At 41.1% G+C, this 23162-nt stretch overlaps 2 protein-coding genes across 4 annotated transcripts in view; one reads left to right on the top strand and one right to left on the bottom strand.

Annotated features, from left to right (window-relative positions):
• Positions 1-15238: 15238 nt before the first annotated feature.
• sts (steroid sulfatase (microsomal), isozyme S) overlaps positions 15239-23162 on the top strand; it is a 10738-nt gene continuing 2814 nt past the window's right edge. The window contains exons 1-9 of one of the 2 annotated variants that reach the window (XM_058622575.1): positions 15239-15374; positions 16043-16218; positions 17152-17273; positions 17866-17988; positions 18347-18758; positions 18871-19007; positions 20282-20401; positions 22430-22586; positions 22871-22992. In XM_058622575.1, the coding sequence (XP_058478558.1) occupies positions 16061-16218; positions 17152-17273; positions 17866-17988; positions 18347-18758; positions 18871-19007; positions 20282-20401; positions 22430-22586; positions 22871-22992 (1351 nt within the window). In that variant the 5' untranslated portion in view covers positions 15239-15374; positions 16043-16060. Of the gene's footprint in view, positions 15375-16042; positions 16219-17151; positions 17274-17865; positions 17989-18346; positions 18759-18870; positions 19008-20281; positions 20402-22426; positions 22587-22870; positions 22993-23162 lie in introns of both variants that reach the window. The other variant, XM_058622574.1, reaches the window with a different exon arrangement.
• Positions 22383-23162, bottom strand: part of pnpla4 (patatin-like phospholipase domain containing 4) — a 25243-nt gene continuing 24463 nt past the window's right edge. For both annotated transcript variants that reach the window (XM_058622578.1, XM_058622576.1), the window contains one exon: positions 22383-22694. In XM_058622578.1, coding sequence (XP_058478561.1) covers positions 22554-22694 — 141 coding nt within the window. In that variant the 3' untranslated portion in view covers positions 22383-22553. The remainder of the gene's footprint in view (positions 22695-23162) is intronic.

The following is a 23162-nucleotide window of genomic DNA, read 5'->3' as shown; positions in this document are numbered from 1 at the left end:
CTGTGAGTTGCATACTTTTTACAGATGATAGAACTCCACATATGGTCCGTCTTTGTTCCTATTGGCAGTATAAATGCAAATTATACCTTAACTGAATAATCCGGAAGTAAATTTCCAACACATGACACAACTAAGGACTTGAAATAATGAATTTCGTGGGAGCCAGTGAAGTCAGTGTCACGAGAGTGTGCTTTGTTCAGAAGCTTAAACTTTATGAGTTTATCACTTCAGGACAGCCTTTGTGAGCAGTCCCAGCTGTGCACAAAGGCTTATTTGAATTATTTCTAACATCGCACAATCGACAACAAGCATTCTGATTGGTTGGACGTGTATCAGCCAGGGGTGAGAGAGTAATGTGAAAGCTCAAGTCACAGCGATGTGACACAGACGTGTGAAAAAACGGCACGAAAACACAAATGTGTCTGGTGTGCAAAGACCTTTAGATACCGTGCTTATTCCTTTTTATATACATCCTTTTTTTTCCCCAATATACACTATATTACAGTCAAATCCAAAGCTCAGTTTATCAGTCAATGGTGTGGACTAGAAAACTTTTTAAGTTAAAAGAACATGGTCATCAAGAATCCTCCTCCAAGTGAGAATTCAGCTTCAAATATTTGAGAACTACGTCAGTGAAGACACATATTAAATCATTTGCCATAAACTAACAGTATATATGCAAGTATTTGATTCTGTGGAACCAGTCGTGCAAGTGTAACGTCTGCCACAGTTTACACAAAAATATAATAGTAGTCTTCTATTCTGGGAGAACAGACTGTGTTAACGTTTTATAGATAGATGGAAGATGTAAAAAAAAAAAAAAAAGAAATGTTGGACATGCTGCTGCTGCTGCTGCTGCAGGAAGACATTCATATTCTGACTTCAAGCTTTTCATTTCCATTTCTGGGAAATATTCATGAAGCATAACCACACTGCATTGTGCCGTACTCGTTGCAAGATTCATCAGTGTTGTGCGTGCGTGCCCAAACGAGCATCATCTCCTGGAAGAAATCGACGCTATTTTACTTTCTCCGCGACGAATGGGAAATGTTCCATTTGTAACACATTAAACCACACTTGTGTTTTCCCGAAAACAGATTATTTTTATACCCGGTGTGTGTGTGTGTGTGTGTGGCTCTCCGAGCCAAAACAAGTGGGTCAATTACTATTTCCTCTCTCATAAAAACTTTTTCTCAACATTTTAGACCTGTTTTCTACATTAAAATATCATCAGCTGTTGATATTTGGTATTGGAATAAATACGCGAAGGTTTATAATATATAACATGCAAATGTAAATAAGAAAGTATTTAAAGTGATGCTGAAAGTTAGCAGCTATGCATTTAACCCTAACAAAAGGCTTAGATGATCACATGTCATCAGAGATTAGGAGAGACAGCCATTATTCCAATCAAACACACATACACACAAATGAGAGAGCCTGGAGGTTTATCTTACATCTGACATCTTTAGCTCAACACTCCTGCACCTCCCCAGAATAGATAGGCATCTAAAATGCTCCTCTGCTGTCTAGTTAATCTGCAGCCGCCGTTAATGTGGCTCATTACTCCCCCCAGACTGTGTTTTCGCTTTGGGGAGGGGAGGGGGGAGAAGGATGGAGGACACCTTCATTGCCTCCCACCTCACACCAGCCTGCAGCGTTCATTTCCACGTCCTCGCTCAGAGAATGTCAGCAAAAGGTGTGTGTGTGTGTGTGTGTTTTTTCTCTCTCTGTGTACTCACCAAGAGTTGCTGGTTTCTGGCTGTTTGCTGCCCTCAAAAGCTCTTGTGCATCAGCACCAGCGAGCTGCACTGAAGATGGGCTCAGCTACACTGTGTGATTTACACTACACTGGTTGTATGAGGTGCTGATAGTTGGAGCATGAGCACTTTTAGCCACTCAGCAAAAGGCTCAATTAATAAAATCTATACCTGCTTAAGTCTGCAATATCCTAGGAACACGCTCAGTGCTTTATCTTGCTGTTGGACAACATTCTCCAGCAGGAAACTTAAGTTTGTGTCGCGTTTGTAAACAAATCAACTCTTCGCACCAAATCCCATCTAGAGAATGAGCAATTTTATGCCAAAGCATGCAGGGGTTGCCTCCATAATCCTATGTTTGGATTTTCTTAATTGACACAAACTGACCAAATGAGGCTGCAGGAGATGAGCAGCTCCTGTGTTCCCACAAATTAAAAAATGCTTGTCTAACAGTAACATATTCCGATGATGTAGTGGACTTCAGCAGGTGTGAAATGTGATTGGCTGACAACTTTTCAGTGAGAACGAGCCTTCGTGTCCCCGGTGCAGGGCGACGGAGTATGTAAATACAATCACCATTTTCAGTCTGACGGCGTTAAAAGGCAGTGATCTAACATTAACTATTACTGTTACCATGGCGATGAAGGTCTCCTGCCTTTGGCTAAGTACAAATGTTCAGATAATCCTTGAATACATCTCTTCAAAAGTCTTTACAAGGTTGAAATGCAAAGTGAACCAAATGTGCATTTGCAACATTTCTCTAAAAAACTCCAGGTTCCCTGCTTCAATTGGTTCCTCGTGGTTTATCCAAACACTCTCTTGGGTTTTGAAGCCGGCACTGTATTCTGCATTCTGTATATTCTCATGATTGACAAATCAGATCAAAATATTTTTCTGCCACACACTTTGCTGCATTTTCCTGAATAAAGTTGTGTTTGCTGAAGTTAACCACAAACTACTGACATGCAGGAAAACACTTAGCCAGGTGGGAGCGAGATGCTGAGTACTAATTGGTTTCAGGGTCTCTGTGCTAACTGTAATGAAGCCGCTTTAAGGAAGAAGAAATTAAAAAAAAGAAAAAGAAAAAAAAAGGTGCTGCGTGGGCAGGATTGGACCGAAGCAACAGGGACACAAAACAACACACTTTTGACCCCAACCCAGTTAATATGGTCTTTAGACAAGACCTGGAGGGTAAAAGTCAACTCAAAAATGCTATAATTATGCATTGTTGCGTATCAGTCGAGGTAGAATGGGAAATACAGCCAGTTCATTTTGCACTTGCACAAAGTTTGCAGGCTAGCAAGTGTCACACAAACAATATAATGGGCACAATTAAAGCGGCAGAGCTGGAGTTGTTGTGACTTTTATTTCCTTGTTGGTGTGTATCTGATAACACTAAGTCTTTTCTGCTCACGTTAGAGGTCTTCACAGGAAAACCTAGGATCCAAGACGCACCTGAGAAGACCCGACTCCGGCCGCAATGCACAGAACTGAACAGGGGGGCAGATTATAGCTCAGTAGCAGCTGTAGGCCAGCAAACAGAGGGCTATAAGGTGATACTTGTGCATGTGTTTCTTCATTATACTGGAGTAATATATCTTCAAAGCCTTTGTCATCCATCACCACACAAGAGGCCACAAAATGTTCACGACAACACTGATCAGACAGTTTGGTCCAGGTTCCCTGTTTTCTAATAATAGACGTCTGTCTAGTCTGAGTTAAGGTTAAACTCTTTTTTGGGATCCGTTATGGAACATCCTTGTACTCTAACCTACAGTGTGTAACGTGGTTTGCAGTTATAAATATTTATTCTCCATTATAAACGATAAGATGAGATCTCCGGCTTCCTCCCACAGTCCAAAAACACGCAATATGGGGATTAGGTCAATTGGACACTCTAATTTGACCATAGGTGTGATTGTCCCTGCGATGGACTGGCGAACTGTCCAGGGTGTACCTCGCCTATCGCCCTACGTCAACCCTCATGTGGAGGATAAAAGTGGAAGAAGATGGATGGATGAACTGAGATTAAGCTGATGACAAATAGTAGTAATTACTCATTAGAGATGGGACGATATACACAATTTATTATCATGCATTGCAATAAAAAGCACTCGGTGAGTTGACTGTTGTGAATTTCCATTATTATTCTTGTTTTTCACTTTAAATATTCACAATATATACTGTATATGTATATGTATGTGTGTGTATAAGGTATTTTAATCACAGTAATACCTTGAATCTATTACTACTATCTACTATTACTCTGCATAAAAGTCACGTTAGCCATTTATATTGTCTCATCCGTGCTTGTGATAAATTCAATAAATAGTGATGCCAAACACGCTGCTTGAGCCTGATAAATCAGGCCAATCTGATAAAAGGTATTATCTGGAGGCCAAACCTTCCCTCCTCAGTGTCCTGCGATTCCAATAAAACCCCGGGACGACATTTAAAATTGTGCCCATCACTCCTGAACGTGTAAAAGCTTGTTTCACACCGCAGTGCACAACAAATAGGTACTCTGTCGCTGGTGAGTTGTGTTCCTAAGGAACAGCTTGAATTCAGACTTTATCACAGCGTGCCGAGTTTCCCCACCTTAACACTTTACTGTAAGTTATGGTTCATAACTCATAATGGAGACCTCTGGGAATATCAACACCCTAAAATTAGGAACCGGTTGCTTTACCCCCGGGGGGGGGGAGTCTTATGACTTTTGCTGAGTCATGAATAATGCATCAAGTTGCTGTATAATCCCTGGGTAATAACTACTGTGATCAGCACGCCTGAAAATAGAAGCCAGAAAACAAAAAAAAAAAAGGGATGACCTCTTTCGCTGGATCAAAAGCACGATGCAGCAACAGAAGCGGCGGCTTTTTCACCCCCTCCTCTGATACTCAACCTTCCCTCGACTTGCTGCAACACAGAGACGCCCTTTTACACACACAACATCCATTTTGTTGTTTGTAAATCCATTCACCTTGACAAAGTGTGTCTCACCAGGATGCAGAGGTCCAGCTCAAGATGTGGAGGATTGCTATAGCAACAACAGCGACTACGGGATGGTTTATGTCGACTGCCGAATGTGCCTCCTATCTACTGCATAGATGGATATCGGTAACATCTCTTAGGTAAGTGATTGTATTACAGTGGCTGACGGGACTAAAGCACATCTATTTCAAAGCAAGGTTCTTTGGATTGTGTTAGGGAGCTGAATATCAAGCAGTGGGGAGCAGCGGCTGCAGAGCAACTGCTCCCCCACATGACAGCGGGTGGTACTGCATGTGTCCGGCCTCCACTGTGAAGAAGTGCTCGCTGTCTCAGAGGACACACCTACGCATCAGATGTAATTCACACAGTGTGCACTGCATGCCTCCACAGAAACAAACTGAGACTCACACACTCACACACACACACACACACACAGACACACTCCTCTCCCACACAGACAAATCAATGGGTGTTTTGCTCGTGTCCACAACAATCCTTAAAAAAGACATCATCATAAAAGAAGCCCACACCCCCCCCCTCCTTGGTTTCTTATAACTATTGTCTCAGCCTGCTTTGCAGGATGAAGTAGCAGCCATTCTCAGCAAACAGCAGCTGTCTGGATAGGTGTTGATGCAATGGCCTGCAGCTGTGTTCAAAAAGCTTTTCATGTCCAAATGAAAGAAAAAAATCGTCTTGTCCTTCTTTGTGTCCTACAATTTGATTCTCTTACGAGCCAGGCAACATTGAGAGAATTCAAAATAAAAGGTGGTGGTTTCCTCGACCAGTACTCATCAGCGTCCTTCACCTTAAAAGGGATATTCTAGGCTCTTTAGGACACGAGGCTGTTAGTCAGCCTTTTCAAACAGGAAACTGAAGTTTTTAAGTGCACTAAACAAAAACAAATAATTGATTTTCGCTTGCAGGATCGCAGGAGCCGCTGCTCTACTGCCCCCGTGTTTGGTAAGTTTGTTTCACTTAGGTAAATCCAAGCAACTGGTTTCAAACGCACAAGTCACAAAACGGCACATTACGACTAGTTCATGGAGGCAACAACTCATGTGTGACACAAATTTAAAATAAAAATAAAAAGCTGATGGTGAGATTAAGCAGTGAACGTATTCTACATTAACAGTATATAAACGCACATTAGCAAGAATAGATATTATTAACCCTTTGACACAAGCACGATCTGCATTACCCTAATTATGCGACAGTTTGTGCCATCGGAAAAAGTGGTTATTACGGTAATTTCACTCGTGCTGTTGCAGGAAGCAGACAAATCAGTGTCTTTTTCACCACTTGTACATAATGTTTCCATTTTGTTGGCCTATTTTTGGACCTTGAGACAAAAACTCCAGCAAATGTTATTTTAATTATGTTTTACACTGTTCACATTTCAGATTGAACACAGAATATGGTGTTTGTGTACAACAACAGTGTTTTCTCTCAATAAAACCTTTTGTTTTACTTCATATTCAAAGTTATTCTGGGAAAAATGGGCAAAAGCACTTACTCACAGGGCATGTTCTGTCCCTTTTATGGTTAAAATAAGCAACAACAAAAAAAGTCCAGAGGGACATTTTGAGGCTTTGGTTTTAAAGGATTAAATGTAACATTTTTGTCTCTTGTCCCAGATGGCAGCCATGTTTTTAATGCTGGTTCTCGGTAAAGACAGGACTAGGTGTCAGTACCTTAAAAAAAAAAGGTCTATTCCTTTAAAATCTCAATTTTTAAGGACAACATGTGCAAGCGCAGTTTGTTTCAGTGCACAAATCAGCCTGAAATATCTGCTGCCACCACAGAGAACCTTCTTTTCCCCCCTCAGACATTTTGACATGTGGCAGCAGGAAAGGAACAAGCATAAATATTAAAATAAATGATGGCTTAATTCCATTTGGCTGCTTCAGTTTTCGACTCCTGGTAAATGTCACACTGCTTATTACTCATTACTTATCCTCATTAGGGCCACAATACAATAATCCTCAGAGAAACAGGGCTGAGGGATGAATTTATAGTGATGTTCATCAGGTGCCGACAGAAGTCACACTGGGAATGTTAAGATAATCCGAAGCCTCCACAGAACACCTGCTAATATAGATGGTTTTTGGGACCTTCTGATGGAGAGGATGTTAAGACACAGTGAGGTAAGCGATGATATTTTTGGTGGGTTTTTTTTTTTGCCTAAATGGAAACACTGTTGACTCAAAATATTACACATACAAATAAAAATATTTGACATACGTACATGGCGTCTAATGACATATTTACGTCGCTCCATGATCAACAAAGGGTTATCACCCTCATTTTCTCAGAGGGCAAAAGTGCAACGAGCAGTTGAAAGAGGATCGTTGATATAATGCGAGTATATGGATACTGTTTCTGAAACGTGGGCTCACGCATAAATATGGTTTGAATGAATATACTACTGGGAGATGTGATCCTGGCGACCGTGTTGGGTAACACGAGGGAGGCGGGGCACTTGGGGAAGATCGTGACTTTCTCTCTGGCACACTGAGCAGAATGCAGATGCCCTTTCTCGCACTTATTTCTGTTCCCCCGCAGACCTGACCTGAAAAGGTCAGATCACCATTCTGTAAAAGTCAAGCTGCTGCTCAGCATTGTAGTGTTCATTTTCATTTTTTTTTCTCCCTTTTCTTAAATGACATTTGGCTAGATGTGATTTAGTTTAAGTGATATCTCACCAGTAACAGAGACTATGTGTGAGTGCATGCGTGAAAACGAGGCTGATGAGAACTTAAAACTGAGTCTGAACTGAAAAACCTTGTTTTTTGTCAACAGCTCCGTGTGTCTGCAGAGGGGATTTTTCTCTCTTATTAGCCATCATATCATTGTGTTTAAACTTGGTAATAAAAGTGTCAACACAGTTTCGGCTCAATTCATTGTCAGTGAGGTGAAACTCTGCAGAGTCATGAGAACTGTATTTTTAAGTCTATTCAGTCGTTAAAAACTAGAGAAAGCACTCGTGAGTTTTTTTTTTGTTATTTTTTTTTTAAAATATTAATAAAAATCCCGAATCTGGATCACCACCAATATCCAGCAACTTTTTCTTGAGAACATATCCCCATAAAATGTAAGATTTATCTCACCATTACGTAGCCTTTCCGGACTGGAAACTCACGTTTATAAACTGCTTGCTCCCCATACCATACCAAACCAAACTCCATAGAGAAAATTTGATGTTTTACATCAGTTGGTTATGCCGCTATCATTAAGTTCAACTGGGTTTTTGGGGTTTAAACCCACCTTTTGCTCAATCTTGGCATTCAGCTTCATGAGGTAGTCACCTGGAATGGTTTTCCAACAGTCTTGAAGGAGTTCCCAGAGGTTCCCATTATGTTGTTGTGCAGATGTAGTGTTAGTATAAAGGTCTAGACAGTGAACAGCCCTATTTGACTACTGTTCTAATCCATATTATGGCAAGAACCACTCAGCTAAGTAAAGAGAAACGACAGTCCGTCACTACTAGAAGACATGAAGGCCAGCCAATCAGTAACTTTGAATGTATCCTCAAATGCAGTCCATCAAACCATCAAACACTATGATACAAGTGGCTCTCATGAGGTTGGCCCCAGGAAAGGAAGACCAAGAGCTACCTCCGCTGCAGAGCCTACGTTCATCAGTTAACAGCCTCAGAAACCTAAAAATCAACAGCACCTCAGATTAGAGCCCACATGAATGCCTCACAGAGTGCATGTAGTAGTAGACACATCTCAACATCAAACTGCGTGAATCAGGACTTCATGGTCAAATGCAATGCAATGCAATGAAGCCACTTCTGAGGACAAGAGCATTACTTGGACCAAGACATGCAAGGAATTGGCATTAGACCAGTGGAAATCTGTCTTTTGAGATTATTGATTCCACCTGCCATGTCTTTATGAGACGCAGAAAATGGTGAGCGGATGGTTTCTACTTGTGTGGTTTCCACCGCGCAGCATAGAGGAGGAGGTGTGATGGTGACACTGCCATCCCATCTGGTTTGTGCTTAGTGGAACCATTCAGGACAGTGACTTCAAACACAACCTCCAGGCTATGCGAGGGTTATTTAACCAGATGAGAGAATGATGGCCTCCACAGTCACCTGACCTAAACCCAATTGAGATGAGATGTTCTGGGATGAGTTGGACCACAGGGTGAAGGCAAAGCAGCCAACAAGTGCTCAACACCTCCGGCAACTCCTGCAAATTATTCCAAACCATTCCAGGCGACGACCTGAAGCCAAGAGTGTGCAAAGGGTGGCTGTTTTATTATTTACTACATAATTCCATGTGTTCCTTCATAGTTTGGATGCCTTTAGTATTAATCTACAATGTAGAAAATTAAAAAAAAAAATTGAATAAGAAGGTGTAGTGGCCATGTTTTCAGTGAGAGCAAGCTTCTTTGTCTTCCACTGGTTCTGGGCACACAAAGCTTGTGTCACTACCTCAGGCAACCGCACACGACAACCTAAACTAGTGGGGAAAAACAAGATTTCTCTGGAAGGAATCAAACCAACAGATGTGAAACATTAGAGAAAGCAGACACACAGTGTTGCCGGTACGTGAAGTCTGAATATTTCTGTGAGGAAATGATCTGTGAACTGCCCGTTGTTTGTGTCCGAGTAAGCTCACAATGTACTCGCAATGTTTATGACCACTTGTTGGAGCCATTTATGCAGGACTCCCCGCTCGGGCATTTCCAAGTCAACTGTGATCAATGGAATTATCAAGATCACCACTTTGTCCACAGGGCTAAACAAAGCAGCAGAATGGCTAATGCCAGTTTTGTGGACGTCGTCTCTCCGGCTATTGATCATTCTCTCTGAGGGAACTTGTTTGGCATTCTCCCACCATGATCGAGCATTGAGAATCGGACACAGAACTCCTCGCGGCCAGTTTATAATCAGTTTATATGTTGTTCAAATTAGTCGGGACATGGCATCTGTCTCCTCCAGAGACGCGACTGCCCCGCAGCATATGTGCATGAAATGCTGTTATGTGTGCTCTGTGTCATGCGGGGGGGTGGCGGGGTTGGGGGTTTACAGCAGCAGATTGAAGACAAAACATGTCGCCCAGCCGCAGTTTACTTTAAATAAGATTCAGCCACATGCTGACACAAAAAAAACAAACAAAAGATGCCACGATGGCATCTGAACCTGAAGCGAGGCAATCTTCACAATGTCAAGGCTGCAAGAATTTTAGCAGGCAAACTTATCATCCTTGAAATGACTATTGGATTTAAGGGATCAAAACCTGCGTATGAGCATCCAACCTCCTACTTAATGTGGACAACGAGAGTGTTTGAATACATAACAGCAAAGATAATCACGTCTATTGATTATCTCAGTAGAGTAAAGGAAGAAGGACTCTCATTATGCATAGCTTAGAGAATTCAAGTTGATTGTCTTTCTGTTTCATTTTATTAACCAGCATGAGATGTGGACACTCGATGAAAACGTGGCTGCCAGCGGGGACACAAGACTAGATCATTTCTGCTGTTTGTTTTTTTGCCGAGGTTTGTCAACCAGTCACTCTCCTGCACCGAATTCCATAGAAAGAGTCTGTGTTTTTTAGCTCATGGTAACATGGGAGCTGCTGGTCTACTGCTGCCTTATTTGTCAAGTTGGTCACTTGGATAAAACCAAACATAATATTTCAGAAGTCACAAAATAGCACATTTGAACTTACTGATGGAGGCAGCAGTGGATCAACAACTTCCGTGACTTAAAATCTTTGATTTTGTCTATGGACTTTGGTGTAGGGAGTGAGTGGTTTACAGAGCAGACAAAGGTTGTCTAACAAGCAAGATAACGCTGAAAACATATTCTGAAGTTAGTGGCTAAAACCTCAATTTGTCTGGCACAGGCTGGTTCAGGGACAGTGGGGTTCTGAAATGATTGTAATGTGAAAGAAAATTTAAGAAGAAAAAAATCGGGGTCTCAAAGAAAATAAGAAATGGGCTTTTTTCCTCCCAGCGCAACTCTTCCACCAGCTCTTTTCAAAATGCCAAATACAGTGTGTTGCAGGGTCTGGAGTAGAAAACAAAAACAGCTCATACGAAGGCTGTATCCAGCAGAAGTTTGGTTATTGATTGGATTTGTAAGGAGAGCCTGGAGCTTGGGCAGTAGTGGAATGTAACGTCATATGGGATTGGAACAAAGGAAAGAGGAGAGCATGTTTCAGAGCTAATAATGATACAAAGGCCCGGCTGTCTTTTTTCCCCTAATTCAGAGATGGATTTTCAGCTTTATTTTTGGAGCACAAGATAAATATTTAATCAGTCTGAAAATCCACAGTGCGAGGATACAGCCTCGTAACCGGCTTCAAGGTTCGGTGAGCAGCAATAATTCATCAATGCCCTGTTTGATGTTTGTAATTTTATCAGTAAAAGAAGGGACATTCTGTGTCACTGCCTCTAAGAATAAGTTTTTTTTTTGTTGCATTCTCCAGTTTTAAATGAACCTTTCAGGCATGTCCACTTTGACCCCTCTTGCCACTTGGTGTTAAAGAGATAGTTTAAGTTTTTAATTGTGGTTGCACTGATGAGTGGAGAACCACCATTGGAGACAAAGACCCTCACTCTCATTGAAACCATTAACCAGTGGTGACACAAAGAAAAACACCTTACCCTTTGCTGGACAGTGAAGTTTGCGTCACCTTGGAAACTGCTCACTCCCCCTGTCAAAGACGGACAAATTCTGTGATTTTACATCATGGCAAATAAGGCTGCAGTGTGTCCCTGCATGCTTTAAACCCAGACTGTCCTATTGCAGCCATGGTAGTTCACACTATAGTGCACAAAAACTACAGTATTTTGTTCCATTTCAAAGTTAAGGTTAACAATTCCACTGCAGTCTTGTACTGTGGTTGGGTGTGAAGTTGTCCAATTACACCAGACCCAAAATTCTTCCCTCAAGTAAACTTGTCCTATTGCAGAGAGCGAATGAGTTTCGACTGGACCTGAATGTGATATGGAACACTTTTTCTTTCCACCTTGTCCTCAGCATCTGTTCCAAGAATCACAATCACTGAAGGATATCCAATTTTCCCTGTCCAAAAATAGTTTGACCTCCATTTTACTGAGGAGACACAGTCAAAAATGAAAAGACGCGTGCACTTGAGATCAATCCTGCTTTTCTGCACATTAAGGTTGTCACTTTAGCCTGTGTGTGTAATTTACATGTACGTTGATGCCCAGTAATTAAATCAAGGCTGCTTGTGTGTTGAGTAAAACTGTAGACTGTCCCTTTAGTTGTCGCCTGTCGGTAACTAATCTTTAATTAGTCTCACAGGTTCTGGGCTTTGCCTCAAACACTGAGCCGACATGATGATGAATCATGTCGCAGCGAGGTGAGTAATGCTCTTGCGCTTGCACTCAGCTATGCAGATCCGCAGGGATATGACAGGTACACGTTGCAACAGTGTTAATGTGATTCGTCCTAATGGCCTTTCAGTGAGCCGTCACCTCTCTCTTCTCATCTGCCACATCCAGTCTGTTGTTTCTTTTTACTTTTTCTCTTTCTCGATCATCAAACACCCTCAAATTCTTCCACTGCACCCTCAGCGTCTCTGCTGTGCTTTCCATTCCGCTCCCACTCCAGTTTCTTATTTTGTCATTCTACAGGAACCATTTGATCTACCAACAGATTAAGTTTATCTGAATGACCTTGTAATGTCTTTCTGTGAAAGGGGATAGAGGGAGGAGGGGAGGGTTTGCCCTCTTCTGAATCTGCCCATAAAAAAAGCCTTAAGGCCTTTATCAGCTGGCCCAAGCCTGGAACAGTATAATTACCCGTCATTAAACACACAAACCTAGAAACAATAAGGCCTCATTCTCACAGAGGTTGCAACTCAGATAATGTTCTATCATTTATCCAAAATGTCCCTTTGATCCCGACTTTGCTCTGTATAATTAGTCTGATATCTGAAATTGGACTTCTTCATTTCTTTTGCTCATCAATTTAATGGACTTTCTCTCTGTGTCGTCATCGCAGGCTTTCCACTGAAAAACCACCATTTCTTTATCAAGGGGAATAATTAAATCACAGCTGAGTATGGAAACATCATGAGCCATGATCAAAGTACATATGAACGACCTCAAACCAAACTTCCTTGGAATCCTACGCTGCCTGAAAGGAATAATCCATCATTTTTGAGCAGCTGTTTCATGTTACACAATGCTTCCACATGAGTGTGTTACTATAATCTTTAAAGTCCCTACATTCCACAGATCTGTAATGTCAGGGTTAAATTAACTATTAAATATCAGCCTCAAATATCTAAGATCAGTGCAAAGTCCCTGGTGTAATGCAAGGTCCTGACACTCTGTAAGAAGTGTATTGTTATTGTTGCTATATGATGTGTTATTGGAGTGGAAAAGCCTTGCAGTGTGTGGTGTGAGAGCAGATTATTTAACAGTTCATAAAACCTGCCTCACTAGCCCTCCTGGAGCTGCTGACTCGCCTAAAACCGTTTCATTAGTCCATGTTTTGGGAGAAAACTTTAGTGTCTCATGATGGTAAAACTGTTTTTCTTCTGCTTCTGCACCAGAAGTAAAGAGTACATAATGCATAGTTCTGTAGGCAGATTCATGCAGGTCTATATACAGAATGTAGAATAATTGCACAGAACACACATTTGGTTCAAATTAAACAAATTATTTTGACGCTTCTTGGATAGGCAACATATGTACATAATTCCATATAACCTTTCACAGACGTTTTCTCTTACTGCCAGCAAGGACACAAGTCATAACAACAAGAAGTAGATTTTAGCTGCTTAACAAAAGCTTCACCCAATACAATTTACGCCTGGTTAAGTTTAAGTTATCTAAAGAACATGTTTTTTGTTGTTTTATTTGTTGTTAACTGCTACTACTGCCTGCACCAAACTTCATAGAGAAAATTACATTTTACATTACAGTACACAGGCATTGTTGATCCTCTTCTGCCTCCATCAGTAAGCTCAAATATATTATTTTGTCACTTCTGTGTATTAAGACCTTTATTAAGAGTCACTTCAGAGACACATAGTTAAGAAGTGTGGCAGCAGTAGACCAGCAGTCTAGTCCCTGCAAATGTTGATTTTCACTATGGATTTTGGTGTGGCAGAATGAGTGGTTTACATACTTCAGTTCCCAGTCAGAAAATAATTGTGAGATAAAGTGGCAAACATAGATATTGTCATCTCCTCTCCTTCCCGAGAGGATGATCCAACATTTCCAGTGCTAAATGAGATGACATGTAGATCACTGAAGCTCCTTTCCTCATCATTATGGGAATTCTGAGGTGCTTTCACTCAGTAAGGAAACTTCCTAAGCAAAATAGACTATTAGACCACATCTCCTGTCAACACAGAGTAGCGATGATGTCATTCTAAAACATCAGAATCATCTCTGTCAGGCAGCTCACGAACAATGCTGCCGTCTCTGGTGGAGCAGTTAAGCCCCATTTTTTTTACCACCACGCTCCCTAATAACCCTCCCCCAATCCACTTTAGGTGATACATAATCATAAGCAGCACTGGAGGAGTGGGAGATTTTTGTGCTGACGTGCCAGGAAAGCAGGGCGAAAGTAAAACGCAGAGAATTCCAATGGCAGAGGGTCCATGGGAAATAAACGCTGACTGAAGTGATAGCAGAGAAAGAATTGGGCTTGAGGGACAATGCTGTAGGCGAGAAAACAACAAAGTAGGGCTATGATTAAAAGTGCAGTTTGTAATTTTTGGTGGTTGTATGACAGGGCTGTTAGAGGAATATCATTGCAACTTCTCTTTTTTGTTTTAAAAAGTATTTGGTAGGTTTTGGTGAGTGTGCAACTAAATCATACAAGACTTGTATCTTGTTGAAATCCCAATTGAATCCTTAAAGCCATTAATATATACAGTTGTTTCAGGGAATGATGCTTGATTCTTAGCCTAGTGTAACAGACTCTTCTGTCATTCCAATAGCACAAGAAGTTGTATCTCTCTGAACTGAGGTAAGGTTGTTGTGGTTGACGCACTTCCGCTGTTCTTGTTCTACGCTGATAAAAAAGTCTCCAGTGTGAAGGGGTGGCTACTTGAACCGGCTAACTCGTGGCTCACATATTTTTTTAATTAACCATGTGAACAATTCATACGTCCCCGGGACGCTGGGTTAAACTGATAACATTAATATTACAATCATATATAAAATATATGAAAATGGTTGAGTGTTGTTTTTGCCTCTTATGTTTGTTTCAGTCATGTGTTTGATACACCTAATTTTGTATTTACTTTGCTGCCAATTGCATCGTGATAAGATTGCTGTACTTCCTTGTTAATAAAGTTGTAGAAGAAAAAAACAACAACCCTCGATTAATCCGTAAATTTACATTCCAACAAGGATTCCTATTTTGTCGTACCTTATGCCCCAGCAGGCTGTTTTAACGCAGGCGCGATGCATGTCATGATGGCGTTTCCTTACACGTCATGTCATGTCATTAAACGACTGCCGTTACTCGACGCACTCGTATTCCAATTTCACAAATTGGAAGTTTCATCTTTCCGATAGCACGTGAAGGCAGCATTACGTGCTTCCTATGCAGTCGGAAGTAGCGGCGAAGCCACATCCCGGCTCCTGTTGACTTGTGTTTATCAGGCGCAGGTGAGTTTCAATCGCCTTTACTGACCGAAGAGAGTGTGACAGGTGTGTCTGTCATTCATTTAAATCTAAAAGTCGTCAGTTAAACAGTGCAGCTCACATACCGCCACATCATATGGCAAAGTCCAAAGTGCATCTGAGTTCTTTACATTAGTCTGTCCATGAAGGGAGCTTATATCCACATAGTACAATACATACTCATTTTAATAGTGCTATGCCGAGTATAAATGTGTGTGTGTATATACTGAATGTCTAGAGTTTGTTTTGTTTTGTCCACAGCTGTCTCTAAGCACCTTTTCAGTCCCAAATCACCTGCTTGGGTTCATCAGTGCCACAGTCACACAGAATAATTCAACAGGCCTGCTTTATCCCACCATCATATAATTAACTGACCAGTCCGGCTCCTACAACTACACACATGCCCCCCCACCTGATGTGTGTGTGTGTGTGTGTGTGTGTGTACAAATATATATATTTGTACTTTAAATATAAATCAATAATAAAGTAAATATTAAATGTAATAAATGTGTTAAAAAAACAACAGTTAGTTTAGTTAAATTACCTTTAAGATGTACAAATAAAGCTTTAGTGACTTTAGTGCAGCATTTGTTAGATTTCTGAGGGAAAAAATCTTTATCTGGGACTCAAGTTGTTGTGTTTGTGTGCTGCAGTGTTTCTGCCCAGACAACATGACATCTCTGTGGCTGCCATCCTCACTGCTGCTGGTGCTGCTTTTGGAGGTCGGCAGTGTTTCTCTTCAGGAAAGCAGCAGGCCCAACTTTGTCCTGATGATGGTGGACGACTTGGGAATTGGTGACCTTGGCTGCTATGGCAATAAAACTGTGAGGTAAAAACAGTTGGTCTCTGGCTAGTTTGGATGTACAAGTGTGTGTGGATTCACATGGAGCAGTCATACAGGCGACTGTGTCAAGATGTATTTTTCTATTTCAGATTTCGCTGTGTTATTATTCCTCTCTTTCCTCCTGAAAAACAACTTTAAGTGATCATTCAAACCTTTGGATGTGACTCAACCTCAGCACTAACTGCACTAAAGTCCAGAGAAAAAATCAGTTTTACGTCACAACACACAGGAGCTGCTGCCTCCATCAGTAAATTTAAATGTGTTTTTTTTGTGTGAATTTGGTGATTTGAAATAGAGCTGAAACAATTCATCGATTATTAATCGATTACTAAATTAATCAACAACTATTTTGATAAACGATAAAAGGTTTGACGTTTTTTTTCATGATTAAAACAAGATTTCTGATTGTTGATGCTTCTTTAATGTGAATATAGTCTTCATTTCTTTGCTCTGCATAACAAAGAACTCATTAAAAGTGAATCATTTTGGTTTGTGGACAAAACAAGACACTTGAGAACATCATCATTTTCAGGTTTGACGAAACACCGATCAATATTTTTTAAGGTTTTCTGATATTTTATGGACCAAACGATTCATCGAGAAATAAATCGACAGATTAATCGATTATGAAAAAAATCGTTAGTTGCAGCTCTAGTTTGAAATTACAGTATTAATTTGGTTTTACCCAAGTGATGTAAATTTGCCAAATCAAGCAGCAGTCAAACAGCAACTCTTATTCTCCTGCAAGCTAAAAACACAAGTCTTTGGACTTTGGTCAGTGAGCTGATTACAAACTTCATTTCTCAAAACATTTCGTTATACTACAAGACCACACTGAAAAGGACTTCAAATTGCCCTCCATTTGTCTCTGTGAATGTTAAACTTGCCGCGTGACTGCTGACGGATTGTGTTCTGCAGGACTCCCAGTATCGACCAGCTGGCACGGGAAGGTGTGAAGCTCACTCACCACATCGCCGCAGCGAGCCTGTGCACTCCTAGCAGGGCGGCGTTCCTCACAGGACGATACCCGATACGATCAGGCCAGTTCAAAGACACACGCACACACACACACAAAAAAATCTTTACTGACTGACAAAGTGCTTAATGTTGCTCTGCAGGCAACGTCCACAGGAACTACAACTGTTTAACACTGTCACATTATATAAATCTTTACTCTTCCTGAAGAAAACCGATTTGTTTTAATGACTGAATTATTTAACACATTGTTGTCCGTTTTTTATGACTCAGTGCCAGCCATGGGCATCATGTTTTCAGTTTGTCAGTCAGTGACTATTGTTTTCAGCTGCCACATTTTTTAAACATCCTATCATTTCTACACTGAGATTTGTAGAATATGAATATTTCATGATTCATGGCATGTCGCAGGAAGATTTCTGCACCTAGATCTGAGCTGCTGTCCAGGACTTTTTTTTTTATTAGTGCCAATATCCCCGACTGTCCCGAGGTTAATCCTTGTGGTTTAAGCATGTGTTCACTTGGATTCAAAGGATGATTTGATTGATCAGGTGATTTTGTGACTACACAAACAAGACATTTTGCTGCTGAGATGATTGTTTGGAGAGGGAAACCAAAGCAAGGAGGTAATAGTAGTTTTCTTTTTCTCTTCAACAGGTATCGCCAGTGATCAACCACCTGGTGTCTTCTTATTTAATGCAGGAAGTGGAGGTCTGCCCAGCCGAGAGCTTACTTTCGCTAAGCTCGCCAAACAGCAAGGCTACAACACGGCTCTTATAGGTCTGACGTGGTGTCATCACGTGTGTCTTTTCAGGGTTTGAGGTTTAAGTTAGAAGCTAATGTCATAATCTTCTTTAGGTTGTGACTATAACAGGCAGTAATTCCGTCTCTATGAAAGTGTTTCTTTTTCTTACATCCCAGCCACATACAGTTTTCCTCAAGCAAAAAGCTTAGTGTTATGTTTCGGTGAAAATATAATTATAATGACTGCGTATTCCAGTTTAAAAATTAATTTTAGAAACAAAAAAATACTGTGTAAATTTTAAATTTGATCTCATGTCTCCTTAATCCAAAACTGAAACGAGTATGATTTAGATTTTTTCCTCTCAAATCCACAAATATTTTTCCTATATCCCAGGAAAATGGCATCTTGGACTGAACTGTGAACGCAGTGATGATCACTGCCACCACCCCAGTGCCCACGGCTTCAACTATTTCTTCGGTATCCCCCTGACTAACATGCGGGACTGCCAGCCTGGACATGGCACCGTTTTTGTCATTTATAAGTTCCTACCTTACAGGACAATAGCCATCGTCTTGGCCACTGCGGTCTTGCTTCACTTCTGCGGCGTCATCACCGTCCGCCGACGGCTAGTCCTGAGTCTGGTGTCGCTGCTGCTCCTGATCACAGGTCTGCTTGTGGGCTTCATCATGCTCGTCCCATATTTGAACTGTGTTCTCATGAGGGACCACAGAGTCGTGGAGCAGCCGTTCATATCTGAAAACCTGACACAGAGGATGACTCGTGAGGCAGTGGACTTCATAGAGAGGTAGACGTCAACTGTCCATTTTTAAATGTTTTATTTCAAATATGAATATGACATTTAAAGTGAATTATTTGCACTAGGCTGTGTCATTTAAGCAGTATTTTTCTTCCTGTAGGAACTCGGCAAAGCCTTTCCTGCTCTTCTTCTCTTTCATTCAAGTGCACACAGCCATGTTTGCCTCTGCGGCGTTCAGGGGGACGAGCAAACACGGCATCTACGGTGACGCCGTCCATGAGGTGGACTGGAGTGTTGGTAGGACTCTGTGAGAGTTTGTTGTAGGAAAGTGGTCGAATTATGAACTTCAGTTGGGCAAAATATTCATACCCGTTCTATTCAAACCTGAACTGCTTCTTTAAAATGGTTTCACACTGTTCCTGCGGTGAATTGAAAGAATTGATTTGCACAAATTACCAAAGAAAACAAACACATTTCTATTTGTATCTATCCATACTTGTAGCTCAATGTTTCTCCAACTCGGTGCGAGAGCAGATGGTGTTGAATTTGCACTGATTGCAAATGACTCAGCCGCAACTTGTCTTTCCAATTACAGTGTCCCTCTGGATAATCCTTTTCTCACTGACAGTTTATAAAGGGATTGTGGTGCATTGTGGGAGGAAGGTGTTCCAACAAGAAATGCACACCGAGCTCTCAGTGTCTGCACGAAGCGGAGTGTTGTTATTGACTTGTTTGGACAGGTAGTTTTTTTGTATTCTTGGTGGTATTGTGTACATATTTCTGTTTGATAATGATAAGCAAACACTGAACGTCAGTGATAAAACATACCAGCAGAAGTGGAAAACACAGTTGTGAGGTTTCCATCGATTTATCGAAATCAAATATAGGCTCACTTTTAGCACATCAGACAGTCCTTTAATAAAAAGAGGTTTGGTTTAAATGGGCCATTTTCTCTCGGGCTCTAATTGCTGTTCAGTCTCGAGGACGTGATCCCACACCACAGTGGACTCGATACAGGGAGCTGTTAATGAATGTGTGATTATCCTAATTATTTTAGCTTGAGGAGCATTGTGCGAGGAAAAAAGCTGAGGAGGAGAGGCAATAATGCTTTGTAATTTTGCCTTCTAATTGGTATTATTTGGCTCTTGTTTTATGCCAAGGAGGCTTTTGATCTGTGTGATTAAAATTTTACCGACCATTTGGCAAGGAGTTCGACAAGTTTGACAAGTTTCCTGCTCGTGCGACAATAGTCATAGTCAGTCAATAGTCAGATACTGTCGTACCTTCTCCACATTTTCTTTGGGTATATATTACTATAAATACTGCAAAACAAAATGGTTTCATTGTCGTAATTGAGAATTTGCTGTGTAAGGTGTATATTAGAGGCCTTATGCAGTAGAAATAGACATTATTTAATACCTAAATAAAAGGTTTGTCAAACAAGTCTGTCTGTATGGGTGAGTCACTGTAGTACTATATACCAGGGGGAAATGTGGAGAATGACCCAACTCTAGTTCCCAAACATGTGAAGGAGATACAGTACATGAGTGTGCTGCTGTGTCTGTTCTCAGGTCACATCTTGAAGACTCTGGACAGACTCAATCTAAGGGAAAACACTCTGGTCTACCTGACCTCAGACCAGGGTGCTCACCTGGAAGAATCCCCCAGTGGATCCAATGGAATATATAAAGGTACAACAGCACGAGGAACTTGGAGTTAAAGCTGTATCGCTGTATGGGAGGATGTTTCCTCTCAGGTCGCAATCTGACAAATCCTGACATAGAATTCTAGATGGCTGACACATGGAGTGGATTTTTGTTAATGAGTTGTTCATGCTCCATAAGACCAAGAACATCAAAGGCTTTCCTACGAGCCCAGTTGCGACTCCCCACGTAATAATTCTAGAAGCGAACAATGTTCATAGTTAAGTGCCACCAGCGACTTGACTTCAGGCTCAATCTCTTGCTCACTCTCTCAGGTTCAGATGTACAAATATTTGAATCTTTGTAGGATTTGTGTTCAAACTTGCGTTGCATACTCTCCTGTGACGCTCTTTAACAAATCAGAGCAGCCTCGTCGTGACCCGGATAATATCTTCCCCAGTAGAGACTTGGAGGCGCAGCATTTCGTGAGCATAAATGCGCATTAACCACGTTTAAAAATATAAATAAAAATAAAAGTCCTAATACACGAGGAGGGCTGTGGAGAAAGCAGGAGATAGAAGTCTAAAAGCAGGATTATTGTATTCAGACTGAATAAATGTCGCAGGGTCATGGACAAACACAGTGATTGAAATTCGGTTCGTGCAACATGTGTCCATAAAAGAAATCCTTTCATGCAGGTCTGAATGACTGCAAGGCTTCATTAAAAAGGTACTCATAACACCCATTTCATAAGCCTGTGTGCTTCATATTATTACTAATTATTGTCAGACTTTTACCTCAAGCTGAATAATTTTTTTTTATATAACTTACAGTATAAGGTCATGTGAATTAATTACAATTTACTTACGTAGCAATGAAATCCTTGCCATTATTCCATTTCTTTTATCTAAACTGACACTTTACCATAAGCCCTCATTACATTAGCCTTATGCAGCAGCACAACATTGATCTGACTGACTGTATATTGTATATAAATACTGCTTTTGGATCATTATCATGATCGTAGCTAATAATACAATCTACATAGGCCTGTTTTTTTGTTTTTTTTAATCATAATCTCTGCATTATTTCCTGAGAAATTCACACAAATTACAAAAAAGTAATATTAACAGGATCATCCTTGGGTCTAATCACACTTTCCATCCAAGTTTGAAGGCAATCGCTTCAGTGATCTCATTGAATGATCGATACCCCAAAGGTAAATAGGTATCCAGTATCTTATCAAGGAATATACTTGTTGAATATCAAGGAATAGACAAGTTTAGACATCTGCTAAATCAGGCCTACCATCCTTCCACTGCTTCCCTCCTCACACTACACTGATGCTCCATTTTATATGCAGTATCAGCATCCGCGTTATAAAGCCAGTACATGTCAGACTCGGCTGTTTGTATGCATCACTTCAGTGACAGACTGCTGACTTGTCACAATAAAAAAAGGTTGCACGGTTGCTCTCGCGGAGTCTTGACGCAGAAAAATCAAAGCATAAAACAAAGAAACGGCAAAAAAAACAAACAAACTGAAGAACCTGCTGCAGTTTGCACCTTATTTAATAATAGTATACTATGTTATGTTATTGAATTGTACTGAGGCCAAATCCATGTCTCACTGCTTATTGTCTGTAATTGCATTTTTCCTTTTAAGGAAACTTCCCAGGAAATGATGCACTTGCCACTGAAAATCTAGATCATACAAAAAAATCATAATACGAATATTTGTTGTGTTCCCATCAGACACATGGTGTGTCCTCAGAGAGTACGTCTGGCTGCCACACAGAGACTCACAGTGTGGACTCAGATTTGAAGTAATTTTCGTCTTTGCACCCAAAAGACCTGATTCAAAGAGCAGCGAAAGTTTTGTAATGCAGACGATGTCTGAGTCACTTTTTTTTTATCTGAGATAATGGCCAGGCTTAAGGATCAACTCGTTCCTTTAGTGAGCAGCACAGGGCTGAGCTGACACGCTGAGCTATGCTCGCTTCACAAGAAGTGCTTTGATGAGTTGTGTGTTCTTTTCTGTCTTTTTTTTTTTTTTTTTTTTTTTTTTAAACAGCAGGGAAAGGCACAAATTGGGAGGGAGGTATCCGGGTCCCAGGAATTCTGAGCTGGCCAGGGAAAATCTCCAGCAGTGTACAAATCGACGAGCCCACCAGCAACATGGACCTGTTTCCCACAGTGGTTCACTTAAGTGGAGCTTCAGTCCCAGAGGACAGGTGAGACTGCACTTCCTTCCACATGCCAAGTGCAGACTGAAATCTGGGTCGCACTGAAAAGAGAGTGGTTCGCGGAAATGGAGGATCTGAGCCGAGGGAACGTGTTTCCTTTAAAAAAAAAAACAGGCGTTATTAAAGGGATAGTGAAAAGAACCAGCCTGAGACAGTCAGTGAAAACATGGCTGCCTGAAAGCTTCACCAAATACACCCTGAAGTTTGTCACTCCGTGTACTGTTCACTCTAATTCTAATTCATAGTTGACTGTTTTTCTTTTTGCTGCGCAGGGAGATTGATGGCCATGACCTCATGGATTTGCTTCAGGGGAGAGTTGAAAGGTCCCGCCACGAGTTTCTGTTCCACTACTGTGACATCTACCTGAACGCGGTCAGGTGGCACCCTCGGAACAGTAAGTCCAGGCAAACACACAAAAGATTTCTCCACATCTGTCACTGCCAAAGATGAAGGGAAGGCATTTTGTATCCGCAGCTTGACTTTTGTCACTGTGCAGGCTGAGGTTCTTTGAAGCAGCGTTTTAAGGGGGGGGTTAGGGGGCTTTGACTGAGTGTGGGATACATC

The sequence above is a fragment of the Solea solea genome, chromosome 2 (assembly GCF_958295425.1).
Source record: "Solea solea chromosome 2, fSolSol10.1, whole genome shotgun sequence".
In the NCBI taxonomy this organism is placed as follows: domain Eukaryota; kingdom Metazoa; phylum Chordata; class Actinopteri; order Pleuronectiformes; family Soleidae; genus Solea; species Solea solea.
The sequence above is the reverse complement of the archived record's forward strand: the minus strand, read 5'-3'. Positions and strand labels throughout refer to the sequence as shown.